Here is a 23,355-nt window from a genome sequence, read left to right on the forward strand (position 1 = left end):
TAGCAGTGCTGAAAGAACTCCAGCTCTGCAATCCTTTCAATAACTTCCTTGATTTTTAGAATAGAACAGAATAGAATAGAATATTTCAGTTGGAAGGGACCTACAATGATCATTTAATCCAACTGCCTGACCACTCCAAGGCTGACCAAAAGTTAAACCATGTTATTAAGATCATGGTCCAGATGCCTCTTAAAGGCTGAATGGCTTGGGCATTGACCACCTCTCTAGGAAGTTTGTTCCAGTGTTTCACCACCCTCTCAGTAAAGAAATGCTTCCAAATCTCTAGTCTAAACCTCCCCTGGTGCAGCTTTGAATTATTCCCACACGCTTTATTACTGAATACCAGGGAGAAGAGCTCAGCACCTCCCTCTCCACTCCCTCTCCTCAGGAAGCTGTAGAGAGCAATGATGTTGCCCCTCAGCCTCCTTTTCTTCAAAAGAGACAAAGCCAGAATCCTTAGCCACTCCTCATGACGTGCTTTCCAGGCCTTTCACCAGCTTTGTTCCTATTCTCTGGATGCAATCAGGACCTTTACATCCTTAAATTTTGAGGCCCAGAACTGCACACATTATTCAAGGATGAGGCCACACCTAGGCTGAACAGAGCAGGATAGTCACCTCTTTTGACCATCTGGTTATACTGTGTTTGATGCACCCCAGGATGCAGTTTGTCATCTGGGTTGCCAGGGCACATCACTGACTCATATTGAGCCTGCTGTTGACCAGCAGCCCCAGATCCCTTTTGTCAGGGCTTCTCTCAAGCCACTTCTCTCCCAGTTTATACTTGTGCCCAGCATTACTCTGTCCCAGATGCAGAATCTGGCATTTGGACTTGTTAAATTTCATCCCATTAATGATTGCCCAGTGCTCCAATCTGTCTACATCCCTCTGCAAGGCCTCTTGTCCCTCAAAAGAGTCATCAGCACCTTGCAGATTGGTATAATCAGCAGACTTGCTAATAGTGCATTCAATTTCTGCATCCAGATCGTTGATAAATTTATTGAACAGAACTGGCCCTAGAATTGAACCCTGAGGAACACCACTGGTGGCCAGCCACCAGCCATATGTAGTCCTATTTGCTACAACCCTTTGAGCCCTGCCATTCAGACAGTGCTTCACCCAGTGCACTGTGAACCTGCTCATCCCACAGATGGATGACTTGTCCAGAAGGATATTGTAAGGAGCAGTATCAAAAGTCTCACTAAAAGCAGAAAAACTACATCCACTGCCTTCCCTTCCTTCACTAGGTGGATGACCTCATCATAGAAGGATATGAGATTAATTAAATACGATTTTCCCTTTGTGAACCCATGTTGACTGTGTCTGATGATTGCATTACTCTTTAAATGCCTTTAAAGAGTACCTAGTATAATCTACTCCATAATTTTTCCAGAAACTGAGGTTAGACTAACAGGTCTGTAGTTCCCTGGGTCTTCCTTCACACCACTCTTGTAAATTGCAATAACATTGGCTAGCTTCCAGTCAGGAGGGACCTCCCCAGACTCCTAAGACCTTAGGTAGATGCTCAAGAATAGTAATGTTTCTTTGATACCTTCAAAATCTACTTTCTTAGCATACCATCTTCTGTTCATTTTATCTAACATTTTTCATTCTTAGGCAGTATGCTACAGCTAAGACCTGTACTATTCTCAAGGAGCTGCCTTTGAGAAGACAGAAGTGTCTGCATAGGATGAGGATGTGGGATGAGAATAGAGAGATGTCATTTATTTTTTCACATGTGTGTTGGCTACAAAAAGATTGAAAACCATTGCACAGTACAATTTGCTTTTCCTTGGTTTCGGTCTTTAGACTTGCTATTTCTTTCAACTCTTCTAACTCTCAACTAAAAGTTCTCTGTCTTAGTGGAAGCTTCAAAACATTTTTCTCGTTTCTCTTACCTCTTGAAAATAGGACATAAAATATTTTTCATTATATGAAGCCATTTACATTTGACATTTCTTAGGAAAATGTTTTCTACTGATTTCTTAGATAAAGACATTGTTCCTTTTTGTCCAACATGATCTGGTAGACATAAACTGATGTAATAGAAAGAAGAACAGCTGACTGCCACACTTGCAAAACAGCCAAATATTTATTTATTTGGTTTTAAAAAGATAAATATAAAGAAAAAAACCCCACTCAACTGAGTCCTTGCTTTTCTTTAGTGTAGTTTTACTTCTCTTATATTTTCTTCTTTTGTCCTAGTATATAACATTTATCTAGCTCTGTATAAATTTCTCATATAAATGCTTCTGTTTTTATGTTGTCTCAGAACTCATCTCAATAAAATTCTTCTGAAGGACTCCCACTTACTTTCATAATTTCTTTGTATAAACTTATAAATGTTATCAAATATGGCATAAAATAGATGGTTTATTGATAATAATTTACTTTATCATAAATCTCTGATATAATTTAGGTATAAACAAAGGCAAGTTGAAGGATAGTGGTCTTTCCATATGAAAGCATCTTTTTCCTAAAAAAGTGAATTTATGTTTGTAATGAGTGGATTTAATATCATTCAGTTTAGCCAAATAAAAGCTGGACTTTTAATTTAAGATAGTTGTCTGGATCATTCCTGTGGTCACTGGTAAGAGGCAGCCTTTCTGCAGCAGGTGATTCATTCCATATTGTGAAAGGTGTTCAACAGGTGGGAGCATATGCTTCTTTTTCACTGACTGTAGACAAAACCTGCATGATGGCATGATAGTTGATCTTCTGGAAAGCTGAAGGTGTTCAAATCAATGCTAAAGAGAACTCCATTGAAAGTTAGTAAATTTTCACTGTGAATCATATTTCAGAAGACTTATTTTTGGAGAAGAACGTGTGTTAGGAAGAAGATTGACAGCCACAGTCACAGTAGTGTTTAAACTCATGAAAAAGAAATAAAGATATACTCATCTTTTTCCTTTATTTTCAGTTTCAATATGGAACCCAGTTATGATTTTCTACATATTTATGAAGGGGAAGATTCCAACAGTCCTCTAATTGGCAGTTTTCAAGGCTCACAGGCTCCTGAAAGAATTGAGAGCAGTGGTAACAGTCTGTTTCTGGCTTTTCGCAGTGACGCTTCTGTTGGAATGTCAGGATTTGCCATTGACTATAAAGGTACTGTTCTCACCATAATCTATGGAAACGTAAAGGGAAAGAAATGTTATTTAGTATTTACTGAGACTCAGATCTGTTTACTTCTAGATGTACTACTATTGGAGCTGCCAAATACCTGTTTGCATTGATGCAGGTTTTAAAAACTATTTTCTTTAAATGCGTGGAGGAACATAGAAATCTTTTTTCATGAAATCACTTTCACATCACTTAAGTACATTTGCAGTTCAGGAAAAAAAGTACAGACAGAAGATGCACATCAAAAGCAGCATTTGGAAGAGTTGTAGAATAATGGAATTGTCTTACCCAATTAGAATACATGGTGGCTGCTGCCGCCTTGCTGATACATACCAATATATTTTCCTTTTCACTTTATGTTGAATATACATATGTGTTTTTTAATAACTACTGCAGGACAATATTTGCATTTTTTGGGGGTACCTATTACTAGCCAAAGAATGGGTTATGCTGTTTTATAAAGAAAAACACTCATTATATGTGCTGCTTTCTTTTCTGGTCGCAGATGCCATCTTTGGCTTGATTGTCATCTCTGCTGAGATTTATTAAGCTGTTTTTCATCAGCTGAGGTGTTGCCTCTGCTTCTTATTCTTGACAATGGAAGCAAACCACGTTAACATGCATGTCAAAAATGAAGGAACAGAAATATCTAAAGAATATAGGAATAACATACAAATAAAATAAAGGGAGGTTATTAAACTATTAAATCATTATTACATTTAGTCTTAATCTTTCATCCAGCATCATGCATTATTCTCCATGTTGGCAAAGCTTTTCTTCCTAAAGTAACTGTCATAATGCATAGATGAAATCTTTGTTTGTTCCTATCTAAATTTGTGCAACAACTTGAAACAACTTATAAATAGAATATGAAAATAATTCATTCCAGGAACACTTGTTGGCCTGCAAGGAAAGAAAATGAGAAGTTAAGCAGAAGGGGATAAGGAGAAAAATATGCCTGTTGAAAATGTGCATGCATATTTTGCTATGTACTTTTTGTTCTCAGCATAGTCTGGTATGTGAGCCTTTATGCAACTGGAAGTTAAATGAAATAATAAAAATATAAAAGCAGAAAATTATATTTTTAGAAGTTACTATATTCAATGGGGAGTACATTTGTGCCTAATAATTAAATATTTTTATTAAATATATTATTTTGTATTTTATATAAAGTTTATAGAATCACAGAATGGTTTGGGTTGGAAGGGACCTTAAAGATCATCTAGTTCCAACCTCCTGCCATGGGCAGGGACACTTTCCACTAGACCAGGTTGCTCAAAGCCCCATCCAGCCTGGTTTGAACACGTCCAGGGATGGGGCAGCCACAGCTTCTCTGGGCAACCTGTTCCAGCGTATGCCTCCCTCACTGTAGAGCATTTCTTCCTGATATCATATCTAAATCTACCCTCTTCCAGCTTAAAGCCACTCTCCCTTGTCCTATCACTCCATGCCCTTGTAAAAAGTCCTTCTCCAGCTTTACTGTAGGCCCCCTTGAGGTACTGGGAGGCTGCAATAAAGTCTCTCTGGAGCCTTCTCTTGTCCAGGCTGAACAACACCTACTCTCTAAGCATGTCTTCATAGAAGAGGTGCTCCCACCCTCTGATCATATCTGTGGCTCTCCACTTGACTTGCTTCATCAGGTCCATGTCCTTATCTTGGGGTCTCCAGAGCTGAATGCAGTACTCCAGATGGCATCTCACAAGAGCAGAGAGAAAGAATCGCCTCCCTTAACTGGCTGGCCGCGTTTCCTTTGATAGAGTCCAGGATTCGGTTGGCTTTCTGGGCTGCAAGCACACATTGACAGGCCATGCTGAGCTTCTCAGCCACCAGCACCCCTAAGTATTTCTCCTCAGGGCTGCTTTCAATCCATTCTCTGCCCAACCTGTATTTGTGCTTGGGACTGACCTGACCCACATACAGGACCTTGCATTTGGCCGTGTTGAACTTCATGAGGTTCACACAGGCCCACCTCTCAAGCCTGTCTAGGTCCCTCTAGATGAGATCCCTTCCCTCCAGTGTGTTGACTGCACCACGCAGCTTGGTGTTGCTGGCAAACACGCTGAGGGTGCACTTGATCCCAGGATCCATGTCACTGGCAAAGATGTTAAACAGTGCTGGTCCCAATACAGACCCCTGAGGAGCACCACTCATTACTGGTCTCCATTTGAGCATCAAGCCATTACTGTAACTCTTTTGAGTGCAACCATCCAGCCAATCCATTGTCCACTGAGTGGTCATCCATCAAATCCATGTCTCTCCAGAGATAAGGATGCAACTTGGGACAGTGTCAAGTGCTTTGCAGAAGTCCAGGTAAATGATGGCAGTTGCTGTTCCCTCATCTACCTACACTGCAACCCCATTGTAGAAGGCCAACAAATTTGTCAGGCACAATGTATCCCTAGCAAACTCATCTTCACCAGGTCTTGCTTATTTGCCTTGTTAAAAATGGGGGTTATGTTTCCCTTTTCCAGTCCATGGGAAGGAACTTCACCAGACTGCCATGGCTGCTCAAATATGATTTGATCTTCATCTGCCAGTTCCAGCAGGACCCTGATGAGATGCATCTCATCAGGTCCCATGGAGCTGTACACCTTCAGGTTCCTTAGATGGTCTTGGACCTGATCTTCTCCTACAGTTCTTCATTGTCCCCGTTCTTGCCTTTGCCTTCTGTGACTTGGGTGGTATGGCTGGGCCACTCGTCCATGAAGACCAAGGCAAAAAAGTCATTGAACACCTCAGCCTTTTCCATGTCCCAGGTAACCAGCTCTCCTGCTTGCTTCTGGAGATGGCTCACAATTTCACTTGTCTTCCTTTTATCACCAAAATACCTATAGAATCTTTTATTGTTGCCCTTAATGCACCTGGCCTGATTTACTGATATCAGCACTTTAGCTTTCCTAACCTGCTCCGTGGCTGCTTGGGCAAGTTCTCCGTATTCCTCCCAGGCTCCCTGTCCTTGCTCCCACCCTCTGCAGGCTTCCTTTTTGTGTTTGAGTTCATCCAGGAGCCCCTTGTTCATCCATGTAGTCCTCCTGGAATTTTTGCCTGACTTATCTTGGTTGGGATGCATTGGTCCTGAGCTTGGAGGAGGGGATCCTTGAATATTAACTGGCTTTCTTGGGCCCCTCTTCCCTCCAGGGCTTTATCCCATGACACTCTAGCAAGCAGATCCCTGAAGAGGCCAAAGTCAGCTCTCCTGAAGCCCAGGGCAGTGATCTTGCTGTGCTTCCTCCTTGCTGCCCTAGGGATCTTGAACTCCACCATTTCATGGTCACTGCAGCCAAGGCCGCCCTTGAGCTTCACATTCTCCACAAGCCCCTCCTTTCTGGTGAGAACAAGGTCCAGTATAGCACCTCTCCTTGTTGTCTCCTGTGCCACCTAATGAAGGAGGTTATTGTCAGCCCTTTCCAGGTACCTCCTGGATCGCTTGTGCCCTGCTGTGTTGCCCCTCCAACAGATATTTGGGTGTTTGAAGTCCCCCATGAGTATGAGGGCTTGTGAATGTGAGGTGGCTCCTATCTGCCTATAAAGGGCCTCATCTGCTCAGTCTTTGTGGTCGGACAGCCTGTAGCAGACCCCCACTATAATGTCACCTGTCCCTGCCCTCACTTTAATGCTGATCCTTAATCTCTTGGTCAGCTCTTCATCCATGCCCAGATGGACCTCCATGCACTCCAGCTGGTCATGGACATAGAGGGTGACACCCATCCTCTTCTCCCCTGCCTGTTCTTCCTAATAAGCTTTTATGCTTCCATTCCAACAATCCAGTCATGCAAGCCATACGACTGCATCTCTGTGATGCCAGTAATATTGTCATCCTGCAAGTGTGCACACGCCTCTAACTCCTCTTGTTTATTCCCCATGCTATGTGCCTTTGCGTGGAGGCGTTTAAGCTGGGCCCCTGCTGAAGCTGACTTACTGGCTGGAGTGGCCGGAATTCCTTTGTGTTGTTCTTTAGGTGCTCTCCTTCCTCTGCAGGGTCTGGGCGTCTCTTGCTGGCATTAGCATAAAATTGGTAGGTATGGGATGGATTAAGGTTCGCCTCCCCCAGCAACTTCAGTTTAAAGCTCTCTTGAAGAGGTTGGCAAGCCTATGACTGAAGATGCTCTTCCCCTTCTCTGTGAAATGAACCCCATCAGCCCCCAGTAGACCAGGTTTCTCAAAGCAAGTCCCATGGTCTACCTAACTGAACCCCTGACTGTGACACCAGTCTTGTAACCATTTGTAGATTTGCCACACGAAACCCCTTCCCTTTGACCAGGAAGACTGATGAAAAAGCTGCCTGTGCTCTGGAGTCCCTTACTGCTGCTCCCAGGGCTCTGTAGTCCTTTTTGACGCTCCTCAGAGTGCTCCTGACTGTATTATTTGTGCCCATGTGAAATAAAAGCAGTGGAAAATCATCAGTGGACTGTACGAGTCTTGGTAGTTTCTCAGTGATATTCCTGATACAAGCCCCCGGTAAGCAGCACAGCTCTCTAGAAAGCACATCAGGTTGGCTGATGCCAATAAAGAGGAAGTCTTTCCCTTCTTACACCTCTGCCCTGGGTGACGTGCCATGCATTGGTCACCACTCCTGGTCGCTGGCGCCCCCTAGGGCCGCCTTTTCTGGGAGTGGGGGTGTCCGCGTTAGTTACTACTGGCCCTGCCCACGCCTCCTCAGCTGCTCTCCTGTGGGCTGCCAGCTCTGGGTAGGTCTCTGTGCTCCCCTGGGGTCTCCCTGGCTCAGGGCACCCCCCACACCACCCACCGCTTCCTGCGGAATGCGTCTGCACCACAGGTGATTGCCTTGGCAAGCTTTACATTTCTGACTATGGAGATCTTGTGTTGCTTTCTGATAATATCCCTAAAGTAGTTCATTAAAATAAGTGTTTTATTATAAACAGAAGGAGGCATGCTGTAAACTTTGACTATGAACTTGTCTGGAATTTTTTAATAAAAAATCTTTGCCACCTATAATAAACTTAATTTATATTAGGTGCATCCTTCCCTACTAAAGGGCTCACATATTTAGCAAAATATTGCTTATAGAAGTAATATTACACAATATTTTAATAGATTTTAAAGGGACTGAGTTGCGTTTGAGCCTTTTGTAGGAAAAAATATTGCATAGTTATTGACAGTATAGTAATATGAATATTTTGTTTTCATTTGTTTAGTTGTAAAGAATATTCTATGCCTAATCCATTTCTGTTTGAAGATCATTCAATCATATTCTTGAAACAAAGTGATTTCTAATATGAATTATTTCTCCCAACCCTTTTCTTTGATTTTTTACCTTGCTAAAGATGATGAATTAAATCATAGTCTTAACACCAATGTCTATACACACGTTGAGTTAAAGATTTCCTACCTATTAACTCATGCCAGAAAATAACTGCTGTGCTTATTTTGTCAGCCTTCAAGCTCCAGTTGTTATTAGATCTTTTAAAATACAAAATATAAAGGAACAATACATTTTTATTGTTTAATTTATAGTATGGCAGATTTCTAACCAGAAGTTACTTAGTTCTGAGCACGATACTTGTTTAAAAAACATAATAGTGTTAAGTGGTGAATTCTACAAATAGTAGTTTTTCTTCTGAACTATTAAACTTCATTGGAGTCATTCAGCTTTTTGAGAGTTCTAATAACAAAAGGTAGGAAGAAAATACTGTTAGCTAGATCCTCTCAGTATAATTTCCTTGACTAGAGAACCAATCTAATGGAAACCTCAATGGTCCTATAGTAAGCATACAGAAACAAGAAAAAAAATTAATAAGTTGTTGAAAAAATTGAACTGGCTGGAAAAAAAAAAATGTTCAATTTCAATTTCTTTTTTTTTTTTTTTTAATTGAAAGTGTATATAGATTTACTTTATTTTAACAGAAAAGCCACGGGAAGCTTGTTTTGATCCTGGAAACATCATGAATGGGACAAGAATTGGGACAGACTTTAAGCTTGGTTCAACTATTACTTACCAGTGTGATTCTGGATATAAGATTATTGATCCTTCAACTATAACGTGTGTAATTGGTGCAGATGGGAAGCCAGCATGGAACAGAGCATTGCCATCTTGTAATGGTATGTACTGCTTTCTTACCATTTCCCTTGTTCCCCAGTGCATTTAGTTTCTCACTCCCTGAGGCCTCCCTGAGGATATTTTTACTACTCATACACATATAGCTTGTATTAAAAAAAAATAATAATCTGAATTTAAAAAATAAAAATTATGATGATACAAGTTTTGGACTATACCTTAGTCACTGATGTATTGTTTTAACTTTTTTAAAATACCTTTAAATTCTGAAATCAACACATATTCTTACGTTCTCAACAATGATTATAATGTAATATGTAAGTTTCCATGGTTTCCCCTTTACATCAATTTTAGTGGAAGGCTTTGTGATCTATATGAGAATCCATATAAAATAGACTAAATAATAATTGTGAAGTATTACTGGCCTATCCACTGTGTCTTTTTATTCTCTTTGTATTATCCATTGCCAGTTTGTTTCTTAGACTGCCAGTAGGGGCAGTCCTTTCAAACAAATGATGCTTCAATATATGACTAATTTATAATAATAGTGATTTATCTGTGCTCCCACATAATCTCAGTATGTATTGTTTTCAGGTATTACCTTCCTAGCCATAGCAATTTTGAACTGCATTTTAAAAGAATGTAGCAACTTTATGCATATACTAGTTGCATTGTGCTCAGAGCAAGGACTGGGGACTGGGAGTAGGTTAAGTTACAGACTTAAGTTGTTAGACTATTTCCAGGCATGATTTTGGTCCAGACCTTATAACACTAAAATTTCTTAGTCACAGTGCAGGAGTAAGCATGGGACAGAGGCTGTCCTTGGTAGGTCACTCACATTTGTTGCTGAAAGTGACAGTAGTAGTACTAGTACTAGTATTGCTGCTTAGTCTGAAGGCCAAAGGCCAGGCTCTTGTAGTGTTTAGTGTCCAGTGTAGCTATAGCCTAAGTCCATGTTTGTGCTCCTAAATAAAAAAGGCATGGGAAACTGATGCAGTGGGTTGTTGATTATTCATGATGTTTAATGGCTACTACTCTTCATGAATTCAGATATGAAAACACCACTTTACTAGACTTCAGTCTCACATTATTTCAGGCACTTGGGATTGTAATCCCTGCCCTGACACACACACACAAGCACAACATGAGAATCATAGAATCATTTAGTTTGGAAAGGACCCTTAAGATAGTTGATGTCAACCATTAACCTAGCAGTGCCAAATTCACCACTAAACCCCATCCCTAGGCACTGTACAGATTTTAATTACCTCCAGGGATGGTGACAACCACTGACCTGGGTAGCCTCTTGCAATACTTGACAACCATTTCAGTGAAGACATTTTTCCTAATATCCAACCTAAACCTCCCCTGGTGCACTTGAGGCCATTTCCTCTTGTCCTGTCACTTGTTACTTGGGAGAAGAGAACTGACATCCACATTCTTTCAGGTAGTTGTAGAGAGTGATAAGGTCTTCCCCTGAGCTTGCTTTTCTCCAGGCTAAAAAACCCCAGCTCCCTCAGCTGTTCCTCATAGGACTTGTGCTCCAGATCCTTCACCGTTTTCATTGCTTTTCTTTGGATGTGCTGCAGCACATCAATATCTTTCTTGTAGTGAGGGGCCCAAGACTGAACTCAGTATTTGAGACGTGATCTTATCAGTGCAAATATATGCCTATACATACACGCACAGAGAAACACACATACATTTTTATATGCATATATACACACATATAGAAACACAATATACATATGCACACATATGTATGTATCAATTAAACTCATCTTTTCAGAGGTGGCCAGACTATCCACAGTATTATGGATGATACAAAATTAAGGAAAGGTACGGAGATTATAGAACCACTCTGTAAAGAAAACCAGTAATTTACCAGTGGAACAGAGAACCCAGAATAATGCAAAAGTATGCATCATTTATTTCTAAGCCTTTCAGATTAGAGTAACAGGATTTCCTATATGTTAAACAGATTTGCCCACAAAAAGTGAAATTACTCTAGACACATTTTCATTATGTTATTGTTTATATACTATATCAATATTATATAAATTTATTTTTGTACATACCTTTTATTATTGTTAGTGATGCTGTTCTGATGTTGTCATTATTTTTATTATTCATTGGAATCACAGAATATTAAAACATAAGTTTATGTAGACTTTAATTTAATACCTGCAAGTATAGCCCTGAAAGCAGATAGGTCTTAATTACCCTGAACAGCTTCAGCTGGGATCTTCACTTATGACCCCTGCCTAAAGGACCAGGAGATGTATTTAAACTCAGCCCTGTGCCTTCTCTCCTTGTCTGAATTATGTTATATGTATCTGTTTGAAGTTCTGGTTTTGACTCTGCCTCCTGAATGGTCTTCAGACCTACACTGTAGCTTATCTCCTGGACAGACCTCTGTATGTATCATCACTGGAGCTGGAAGGGACCTCTAGAGATCACCTACTCCAATGTTGTTGTTCAAGTAAGGTCACTTAGAACTAGACTGTGTTTAGCTGGGTTTTGAATTTCTCTGTGAGTGAGGAGTCCACAACCTTTCTGGGCAACCTGTGCCAGTGTTTGACTAACCTCACAGTAGAAGAGTGTTTTCTTGTGTTGGGATGGAATGTCATGTGGTTTAATTCCTGATCTTTGCCTTTTGTTCTGTGAGAGGACTCTACTAAGAAGAGTCTGGCTCCTCCCATTTCTTCATTTCCTTCCATCAAATGTTTATAAACATTGGCAAGATCTCCCTGAGTTTTCTAAAACAATTCCTATATTTTAACAAAGTAGACATCAGCATTCTCACACTGAGTTCATTTTGAGGCTCATCCAATAGATAATTAAACCCCTAAAATTTTACAGGTCATTTTTCAACATAAATAATTTAGTGCTTTATTGAAAATAGTATACATAACTTTCTTTTGATTTTTTAATTGTTCTATATTTATCCAACACAAATGCTGAAACAAGGGACAGAGGAAGAGATAGTTACCCATAATTCTGAGACATCACTTTAATTTTCTGCCTTAGTATAATCATAATTCTTACTCCAAGGTGAAAATTAATGCAGTATTGAGATGCTTGTAATATCTATTCTAAATAACACTGGGTGTATAAAGAAGCAGAAACTTCTGCTGAACTAACTAACTGAAAGACTGGGTATTTTGACGCTGCTAAACCTGAGTAAAACTAAACTGGATTACACATGGAAATACTTAAAATCTGATTATCTAGTATGGCTTACTGTGTGTTCCATTTTAAAACACATACTCTTATATAAGACTTCAGTTAAGGCATGGAGATTTTTAGAGTATCATTTACATAGCTGCTACACTTTTGTCTCTAGTATTGAGTAAATTATTTCAGATTAAAAAAAAATCTTTATACTCCTTTGTGGAGTCTTAAATAACTCTGTAATAAAATAGACTTGATTTATGAGAAGGACATAAATCTGAAATTGTGAGTTATAGGGGAACCACAAACTGCTGAGGTCTGCATGAGCTTTTTGGATCCCTTTAAGTCTTATTTTACGGTAGTACTGTAATGATGGCTGTGCCAAAGATCTAAAGGAAGTAAAGAATCTTTTTTGTCACAGGGCATGATTTTGAGTAAAATTGAGACAATAATAACTTAAAGAACAATTATGTGAGTGGAAAGTGTAAACAAACTAAATTGTTATGTTTAAATATAGATATGAAATATGGATGCATTATATAAAGCATGTTTATACATCATTTTAAGGGTAGGAGTCATATAGGAGGCCAGAACCAAAATATTCTCAGGAACACCTTTTTTGTCACATAAAAACCTTTTGTAATATACAGCTTAACACAATCAAAACTGAAAACATCAAAGAAAAATTCTCATGATACAATTTAACATGGTGTTCTGAGTTTATATTTCTTTATTTATAGTTATATTTAATTGTCCTCTTTTGAACTTCTTTAAAATACTGTATGAAAAACATTACAAGTTTTGATGCATGAAAAAGAACCTAAAATGAGTGCTGTATAACAAATCCTTATGATGTCTGATAATGATGCACTTCAAGTAAATTACCCGGATTAAGTGAATTAATTGAACTTATTTCTTTGTGGTGTGTTTTTTTTATTGTTTGTTGTTGGTTTTTTTAAGGTAGCATTTTACAGTCAGACATGATGAAAACAAGTTTCATAGTTATCTAGGTAACAGTTGGCAACTTCCAGTAGGTATGTTCTGAAGCACTAATGGAAAGTCTCAGGCATACTGTTTTCATTATTAATTTCAGATTCCTTGATGAAGTTATTAAAATACACTGTCTGAAAATGTAAGTTTGGCTCACTAAAACAAAAACTACTTACAGTTAAACCTGAGAGCTCTGTTTAGGATATGTTTGACTGCCACAGCACTGCACTAATAAATTTTACATCTTTAACCTACAAGAGAACATTTCTTGCATCTTTTTCAGCTTAAGCACTCACAAGTTTTCCTTACAGAGTGAATATACTACAAAGATGTTACCATAGATACTATCAAATATATCTTATCAGAAACATAGCTAACAATAGGAAAACATGTTTTAGAAGGGAACATTTTTACAACTCCATAACTTGGGAATTTGCTCTAAACTAAGCATAAATGACATATTTCCATTCCAGTTAAATGTTCATGATTTAAGAATTTCATCTGGTAATCAGAAGACAGACTTTGTGGCTTAGTTTCTGGTATCCTCAAAGCAAGAAGAGAAAGAAATAGAAAGATTTTAAATTCATGGCATGAACTGATTCCTTGTGATGTTTGATTTTCATCTCAGCCACATAATCCTACTCAGCCTACTGATAGATTAAATTTCTCATCTTCTATTATTACTTTGGATTTTTGAATAATTCATATAAGCAGCTAAGAAAACCCACAGATTTGTAGTATTACTTGCTGCTTTTATAAGGAAGTTAAACTTGTAGAGATATTACAGGTGTGATTTTAAAGCCCAGGTGTGCTCCACAAAGGCAGATGGGCCAGGAGCCAAGGGTGACCAAAGCAGGTGCTGTGCCCTCACTCACTAGGCACAGTCCTGCAGCACATGAGCTGATGACAGCCAGAAGCTGATAACCTCGGACCAATGAGCTTGTTGTTCACCTGGACCCCAGGTCCTTCTCCTCAGAGCTACTTTCCAGGCAGTTGCTAAAATGTAATCTGCTATATGTAAGATTCCCAGAGTGGAATAATGTTGGTTTACTTTGTTCCTTATAGTAGAAAGTAATTTTTTAGATTATGCAATGATCTTTTCCTGGCTTAAAACCAGAAATAATTTGACTATTCTATTTTTTTATAATTTAATTTACCTATTCATGTATTTTTAAAACAATTTCATTATTGGCTTCTTGGGTGAGGTAACATTGTACAACAATCTTTTGTTCTTACAAAATCCATAGTTTTTAGTAGTGTTTGATGAAATCATTTGACACAAAAAAAGAACACTGCATTGCATATAACTAATGTAATTTTTGTGACTTACATTTTAATGAAGATTTTAATAGAAGATAAGCTTTTACATTAGTTCTCAAAAGTTGAGAAGAGTGACAGCAATAATTTGTTTTCAATGTATAGAACTGTATTTACTCAAAATCCAACACAAGCAGGTATTTTAACTTAACGATAGCCCCACCTTATGTTTTCTGTTTCTCCAAAAGCACATATCTTTTTCATCCATTCCCTGCTTTGGCTTTTCCTGAGAAATCCTTGAAACCCAAACTTTCTATGATGTAATACTTTCAGTTATAATTGGCAAATCCAGCAGTCCTTTAGCATGTTGCATTTATTGTCCACACATAGAAGGCAAATACCATATGTATGTTGTTACTTTTTTTTCTGATGATACAGGCAGAATTGCTACTTACATAATACCTGGCTAATCTTGAAGGTTGGGGGTCCACTGTCTTTAAATATCCCTTCTAACTTCCCTAGCTGTAAAAAGTTCTCTTACTCTTTCCGTTCTGTTTTATATACATATATGCATAATCTTTATGCTCTTTTGATAATCATCTAGAAAGGAGTGAAAAGCAAAGCAATTCAATCATACACTCACAAAGCAGAATCCATGGCATTCTGTGCAGGGTACTGTTAACGTATCTATGCATTCCTCTGAGACCCAAGATAATTGTGTTATGCTATTTATTTATGCAGTACCATATTTTTTTTGGAGCATTTTTTTTACATGGATGCATACATAGATACAGATATATATATCCAAATAAAAGAAAAAAAAAATCACCTAAATTCTGTGTTTACAGTTTATTTCAACTAAATAATTTATACTTTCACTTCTGTATGAATACTTGTAGTCAAGTAAAACTCACATATACTTTAATTTTGAAGAAATTTTAATAAAAATGATATGCTGAGAAAGAACCATTAGATATGTCGTTATTGGAAAGTCAAAAAAAAAAGCAAAAGCACTGACCTGTCACTTTGTAATCTTTAGATTTTCATTTTCAGACTGAACTAATACAACTGTAGTTAATATAACATGGGGTTTTTTTCTGTTTTGTTTCCAGCACCATGTGGAGGGCACTATACTGGATCAGAGGGAGTGGTTTTATCACCAAGTTATCCTCATAATTACACTGCTGGACAGACTTGCCTTTATTCAATAACTGTACCTAAAGAATTTGGTAAGAATTTCTTCTACTGATTTATCAATCGTTAAGCATTGTTCTGTTGTTCAAATGTCCTTCATGTGCAATAGTGACCTTAGATTTTCAATATATTGCAAATTGCTTATCAAAAATAAATGTATCCTTGACATGGAAAACCATTATAGGGTTCTGACCTTTTACTTCTCCCTAGAGTAATCAATGGACTTCAGCTAAGCCATCTGTGTCTGCTATCCAAGCTTATCCTAAACACTTTCAGTGATTACATCATTCATCACAGGATAATCATTCATTCAGGCTTCCTGCAAAGTAAAATCAGTTGTCAAAGATCAAGCATCAAGTGTTCTCTTATGTTTTAACTTTGTTTTTCATGTTTTAACAAGGGCAAGATGAGTAGGATTATATTTAACAAGTATAGTGGAGGAAAAGAAAGCAATTTTACATAAAAGTACCAGAAATGTTTTTGAAAAATCACAAAACTAATCATTTCAATGTGTCAAAATACTGGGACAAAATCTCTAAAATTTGTACAATTGTATGCAGGGCATGATTTTCTGCAAAGCACATCTCTTTAATTCAAGTCTAGACAAACAGCAATAAGATCCATTTTGCTACTTACTAAAAGACTGAATGCGCAGCAACTTTAGTGTGTTTGGTACTTTCTATATGCCATGAAACCTGTAAGGTCTCACCAGCTTTTTCACCAAGGAATTTTGAAAGCTGCTTGCAGAAGTAGTTAGAAGTTTACATGTTGAGAGCTCGGGAAAAGTTTTACACCTGCTAATAATAATTCATAATGTAATTCTAGTACTGAACTCTTAATGATGATGATAAAGATTAGTAATTATTATTATCATTTGAGAACAGCTTAGTGGTTTTGTTCACAGCTTTATAGTAAGAAAATCATTAATTCAATTTTCATCATTTTAGAAAGTTCGTACTTACACTTCAGAAACTTTTTTCAGAAACAAACCCTAAACATTTGCACAGTAGATACTTGCAAGAAATATGCTTATATAATTACTAAATAAAGTATATTATAATTAGTTATTGCCCTTTTCTTAAAAAAATATCATATGAAAGTTATCAGTGTTGTTGGGGTGGGAGTAACACAAATCTTTGAGATTTGTACTATAGCGAAGTTTAAAAGTACTCTGTATTATTATATTTTTTACTTTTCTACAAGAAAAAGTGAGATTTGATAGGATGTAATTTTTTTTGCCTGCAATTGTACAGAATGCAAAAAAACCCCAGTAAAATAAGAAAGTGGCTGCAGCTTACAGAAAGGATCCATCAAATTGTTTAGAGTGATTAGATCCTGAAGACAGTAGATACAGTGAAATGCTATTGAAGCTTTACAGAAAGGTACATTTATCCCATTAGAGGTTTTATTAAATACTGTTCACTAGAAGTCCTGACTGAGAACATGCAAAGTATCTCTGGGCCCATAACAGTTGTTGTGAAATTCTTTAATTACATTGTGTTTAACTTTGTTAATTAGTGTATTGAATAATTGGATATTGTCATACTTTAGAAGATTTTATTAAATAATGCTCAAAATTTCATATTTTGCCATATGCTATATAAAACTTTTGCAACCTTTTCACCAAGTATCTAAACAAATATTTTTATTCTTATTTGTTAGAAAAACTGACGAAAAATAGTAGGATCTATAGCTAACATTTACAATGCTTGGCAATTATGTGATAAATGATTTCTGTATACTGGATCTCCTGATGGTCTTGACTTGAAGAGGGCCTGACAGAAAAGTTACGTGAATGTACTGGTCATAGACACAACTTAGAACCAGTCCTTTTTCAATTTTGATTTTTTTTTTTTTTTTAATTTTGAAAGACATTTTTAGTGGTTCTAATAGGTTTAAGGATTGAAGAACACTGCAATAACTTTACTTCTAGTTGATAATAGTTGAGTTAAGGATGCCCTTGCAGCAATGAGGACTAACTGCACAGAGGGCTGCATTAGCAAGGATGTAGCCTGCAAGTTGAAAGAAGGTAGTTTCCCTCTTTGTAGCCTTCATGAAGTAGAATCTGGAAAGTATGTCTAAGGTTTTGTGCTTCCAAATTACAAGGCACAGATTGCTAAATTAGAACAAGCCCAACAGAGAGCCAGCAAGATGATCAGGACACTGAAGCACTGTAATTCAACTGAAAAGTTGAAGGAAGTTCAGCCTGGAGAAGATAAGTGGAGGACCCTTCCTTCCAGAAGCACGCAGTAAGAGAACAAGTGGCAGTAGTCACAAGCTGTAGCACAACAAATTCCAACTGGACATAAGGAAAGCATTCTTCACCATGACAGCAATTATGTACAGGTAGCTGGAAGAAGAGTTTTTCTGCTTTTGAAAATTTGCCCAGAAAAAAACATAAGCAGCCTAGTCTAACTTCGAAGTTAACACTGTTTTTAAAAATCAGGAGATTGGACTACACTTTTGTTTTGTTCTTTTTTAAAAAAAAAACCAACTTCAAAAGATTAAGAACTTTACAAGAAATTGGAAAATATAATCTGTACAGAATTTGGATAGCATTGAAGAGCTGTGATTTCTATACAGAATCTGGAATAGGTATAGTTTTAAAACAGATTCCTCCCTTGTCAATAAAATATGGGTGGCCAGTGATGATGTCATGTATTTATTGACTTAATTTTATTGGGTTTTTTACTTCATGTTTTTATTGCTATCTGATATTTGAATCCAGTGAACCATTTGATATTTACTAGTGAGATGTATAAATGGTTCATTTTTTTAATACACTTTAAATTAGTTACAGCTGAAGTGCAAATTAAGTGTAGCAATATGTCAAAACCAGTAGCACATTGGTTTTTTTAGTATTTGATCAGGTTTTATATTCTTTCTGATAAAATAAGTACTAATAGAGAGTTACAAAAATAGCCAAATCAATAAATTCTAAACAACTTTCTCAGATTAAAGCTGGATGAGCAACTAATCATATGACAATATATGCTCCTTAATAGTCGCTAAGATTGGTAATGAAATTTGATAAAAAAACTTTCCCTTTTAGATATTCCATTTTCTTGTTCTCATAGATAACTGCGATAAGGGAAAAAAAAAAAAATCTTGATTGACTGGAGATCACACTTTTGGGGTGATTGGGTGACATTTTTTAAAAAATTAAAAATACAAAATAATGAAAAGCACATCAGGTTCTTGTGCTTACTGCAGCTGTTTTATCATGGTAGACAACAAATTAGCTTGGAAAGGATTCATGCAGGAACCCACTGCTAACTAAGAAAAGCAAAAGATCTCATTAAATTTGTTTTTAAAGTCTAGGTTCTTGTTTTATCTTCTCTCTTTTTTAATTCCCCCACCCCTTCTCTCTCATGTAGTTGTGTTTGGACAATTTGCCTATTTTCAGACAACTTTGAATGATGTGGCAGAATTGTTTGATGGAGAAAACTCTCAGGCTAGACTTCTTAGTTCACTGTCTGGATCCCACTCAGGTAGGTAATAAAGAAAAGAAGTATACATTTCTTACACAGCTCAGTATGGAAAAAATAAATCAGGAGAATGTTATGAATTTCATTTGGAAATACAATAATAAAATCATTGGAACATGATGCCAAGGGAAATGGAAGACCGTTCTAAGTCTTTGAATCAAGACCTTCATCTGGAAACATATGGTTTGGGCAAGAACTGATCACTGGGATGAGTGCAGGAATAATTTAATGAAATTCTCAGATCTTTATGTAAGAGGGAGGATTGGATGGTATAATTATCTTCTCTGCCCCTGAACTCTGAAATACACATCTACATTTTCTGAATGTCTAATTTAAACACAAATTACTTGTATTCACAAAATGCAATTATCTGTATGCAAACATACTCTTAGACTAAAAGCAGGCCAGCTGTTGCATTCAGGTAGCTATAGCAAAATGTTGACCCTGTGAAATCATAATTAAACTTGCATGGATTTAAACATAGCCAGAATTTCAAGTATATGTATATATAATTACTATGTTCATCTCAAGTGGATAATATATAAATTTATTTCTGCAGCTATGAATGTGTTTTGTCATACAATCCTAGTACTTAGAAGATTTTATATGAGTTTAAGATTTTTGCAGTCCAGGTCTTTCAATGGCTTCTTGGTGTTCACTTTGAATTATTGGAGAGGTATTTGATATTAAAAGAATGTAACATATCTATTTGATATACAGAAAACATTTTATTATTTGAAAAATTCAGCTCATCATTTTCCTCTCGTGAATCCTAGATAATTGTGTCATAATTAAGAGTTCACAAATTAATTTAATATTTTTTAAAATTATTGGCAGGAGTTCTGCAACAAAACATTTTCTTGTTAATGTTTAAATTTAAAAGAGACAACTCATCTAAACAACTAATTTTACTGCATCAAACATAAAAAAGTTGAAACTACTGTCTGTTTTCACAGCAGACATTGGGAAATAATTGAAGGGAATTTAAACTTGCGATTTTTACTCATTACTTATATCTGATTTACATAGGTTTAGGATAGGATTCTGTTACACAGAATCAATAGTTACAATAATATAAACCTAATCTAAGTGAAAGAATTATAAATCCTATTCACCCAGTTACCTGTGATATTTTAAATTAGTGCACTATCATTCATTTCAGTAGAATTCCCTTAAATATGGATTGATATAATCCGATGAGAATAAAAACAGTTGCCAAATGGAGTGGCATCCTTGCAGTGTAAAAGTACTGTAATGTCTGTGGTGATTCATTGCTGAACTTCTATCATACTGTAGACAGATATTTCAGGAAAGGAGATAAAGTATATTAATCATTATTATTAATGTTCAAGTCAATATATAAAGTATGAAATGGTATTAGAAAGTTAATAATGTAATTAATGTGTGACCATATCTTTTATTGAAGCAACTACATAAAACAAGTCATGGATCCACTCTCTACATTTCAGTTTTTGTCTTGAAATGGTAAACATCACATGAAGATCACCTGTGGTGTGTTTTCAAACACTTTTAATCACTTAATGTGTTTTGCAATTTGCAAGGCAAGGTAAAGCTCTCAGTCACAAAGAGAAGTTAACCAATAATTCTAATGAATTTGGCCCCAGATGGCAGGTAGGGTTCCTCAGACAAGTAGTTTATTGGAGTTCTGGTTCCAACAGCTGCAGTAAATGTCAGAAAACTTGTTGTTGAATCATGAAGTCTTTTTATTCTGACAAGTTTTCAAACCTCCAATGGAAAATTTAATTTCACGCAGTTATTTGTTTTCTTTACCTATAAAAGAAAACAAAAAATCTATGTATTTTAACAGTATATTTGATTACATTCTAAAGAGTTAAAACTGTTGTTTGTTTTGCATATTCATTTTCTGTTTTTATTTGTAGGAGAGACATTGCCTTTGGCTACATCTAATCAAATTCTTCTGCGATTCAGTGCCAAGAGTGGGGCAACAGCCAGGGGGTTCCACTTCGTATACCAAGGTACACATGACTGCTTTTGAAGGAAGACACTGGTGCCAGTCTCACACAGTGTATTATTTTGAATTCTTCTTAGGTCTTAAAATATTTCTGTAAATATAGGTATAGTCTTAACCTTTCTTCAACAGTCAGGGACTTCTCCTAATAGTAGACTGGCTTCATAACTCCAGTTGCCTCCAGTGAATCCTATTTGCCCCCATGGACCTGAATATGTCCAGCCTCTCTCAGCAGTCTGTAGTCTGTTGCTCCCTTACTGCTGAATGTTCATGTCCTCCTTAGACTGTAAAAGTGTGTAGTGACAACTGTGAAGGCAAGGTAAAAAGGACATTTAATATTTTTTTAAAATACTTTTAAAATATTTTCTGCATAATTTGTCATTAGATTGTCCACATATCCCACCATCCCCCACAATGCATGAACATACCCACATAGATTTTGAACTTCCCTTTGTAATTAATGTATATGTAGACTCTTTTTCCCTTACATCCCTTGCTAGTCTTTGCTCCATCTGGACTTGGTCTTTCCCAATTTTTATTTCTATGTAGCTAACCAATGCTGTCATACTCATGATATATTACCTGTCCTCATCTCCACTGATGGTATGTCCCCTTTGTGTGTTTAAATTGCTGAAATGCTCCTGGTCTAGCCCTTTCTCCCCAAATTCCCAGTCTTCCCTCACAATGGGATAATTTCTTCCAGGGCTCTCAAATCTCACTCAAAAATTCACTGGTATCGTCCTTCATGCTTGCTCCTTAGGAGAGTCTATGTACCAACTTCATGAAGATGTCAAAGTCTGCTCACCTTAGTTCTAACCTTCTGCCCATTCCTCAACTTCATCTTGTGGTACTTATAGCCCAAGCTGGCATCTATATCAACATCACAAACGACTCTTCCCTGTTTGTGAGCAGTTTGCCACATTGTAGCTATGTAATTATCTCATAGAAATGTCTATTAAATCTACCCAGTGTTCTGCTTGACTAAAATGAGTAGGGACAAGACCACAGAACTTTCTTTTCTAAACACAGTGACTGTTATATTCAGTTTCGAGGAAAAGGAGATACACATCTTTATTTTGTATTGAGTTGGATTAAGTTGCTGGACTGCCATGGACCAGAAGAGGTGTATATTTAATCTCTGTTAAAAGCCACGTTTCCCTGACATGACAGTGAAAACATGCCACCAAGCAGCATTTCAAGTAGGCATTGGAAATACACCCAGAATTGCTAGCTGCATTTTGGAATTCAATAAATCAGTAAAAATAAAATCAGTAGATTTCTTACACAGTATCAACATTCCAACAATTCATGATTACTATTCAGGCACTATAATGACACAGAAAATGGGTCTTGTGCTTCTGGTGAAGAAATATTAAGTTACCTGAAACAGATATTAAAAATTAAATGAAAGATTTCTTACTTTTATACTTAATTGTACACTTAAAATCTATTTTATACTTACCTTTTGCCCCATCTAATTACAGTTATGATATGAAAGTGATCATTTTCTAACAAAAACAATAAAATAATATATTTTGGGATTTGTTCTGTACTGACAATTAATGACTTAAGGGAGTACAGCAGAAGAGATATTATGAGAATCTTTGTTACATTCACCTGAAGTCTTTAGAAGTGCTGTTCATTTCAGCTTTCTGGAGACATACAGAAAAAATAAAAATGAAGAAAATATTTTCAAGTACTTAGGAAAATCTCAGTTCTGGATATCTATAGGCAGCATAGTGTCAAAACAATATAAATATGCTTTAACATGTTTTTACTGCCTACAGTTTCAGAGTTAGTTAGACTAAGGTTAGCTTGGATTTTGCATCGCTTTTCCTCAGTGTAACAGCACAAAGAGGGTAGAAGAGCTGAAGACATTTTCAGGCTTACCTCATGAATATCTGTAGCTCAGCTCAAGGTTTTGGAGTTTGCTTAATTGTATTAGTATTGCTCAGTAGTCGCAGCTGGTGTTTCAAGAGGTTTTGTTCAGGCTGCTAAGACATTCTGTCTTCTTGGAAAGCTTGGAGGGAAAATTGGCATGGCAGAGACCATGAGGCAGTTTCAGTATTGAATGGTGGGTGGCAGATGTGTGACTTGCAGGTCTCTTCATGACACAACTGAACT

The 23,355-nt window shown here is 36.9% G+C and overlaps 1 protein-coding gene across 1 annotated transcript in view; it reads left to right on the top strand.

Moving 5' to 3' along the window:
• The window catches only part of CSMD1 (CUB and Sushi multiple domains 1), a 1,210,323-nt gene that overhangs the window by 996,340 nt on the left and 190,628 nt on the right, over window positions 1-23,355 (top strand). The window contains exons 29-33 of the mRNA XM_056344568.1: window positions 2,920-3,107; window positions 8,988-9,182; window positions 15,672-15,788; window positions 19,131-19,244; window positions 21,143-21,238. Coding sequence (XP_056200543.1) covers window positions 2,920-3,107; window positions 8,988-9,182; window positions 15,672-15,788; window positions 19,131-19,244; window positions 21,143-21,238 — 710 coding nt within the window. The remainder of the gene's footprint in view (window positions 1-2,919; window positions 3,108-8,987; window positions 9,183-15,671; window positions 15,789-19,130; window positions 19,245-21,142; window positions 21,239-23,355) is intronic.

This window comes from Falco biarmicus, chromosome 6, assembly GCF_023638135.1.
Source record: "Falco biarmicus isolate bFalBia1 chromosome 6, bFalBia1.pri, whole genome shotgun sequence".
Taxonomy (NCBI): domain Eukaryota; kingdom Metazoa; phylum Chordata; class Aves; order Falconiformes; family Falconidae; genus Falco; species Falco biarmicus.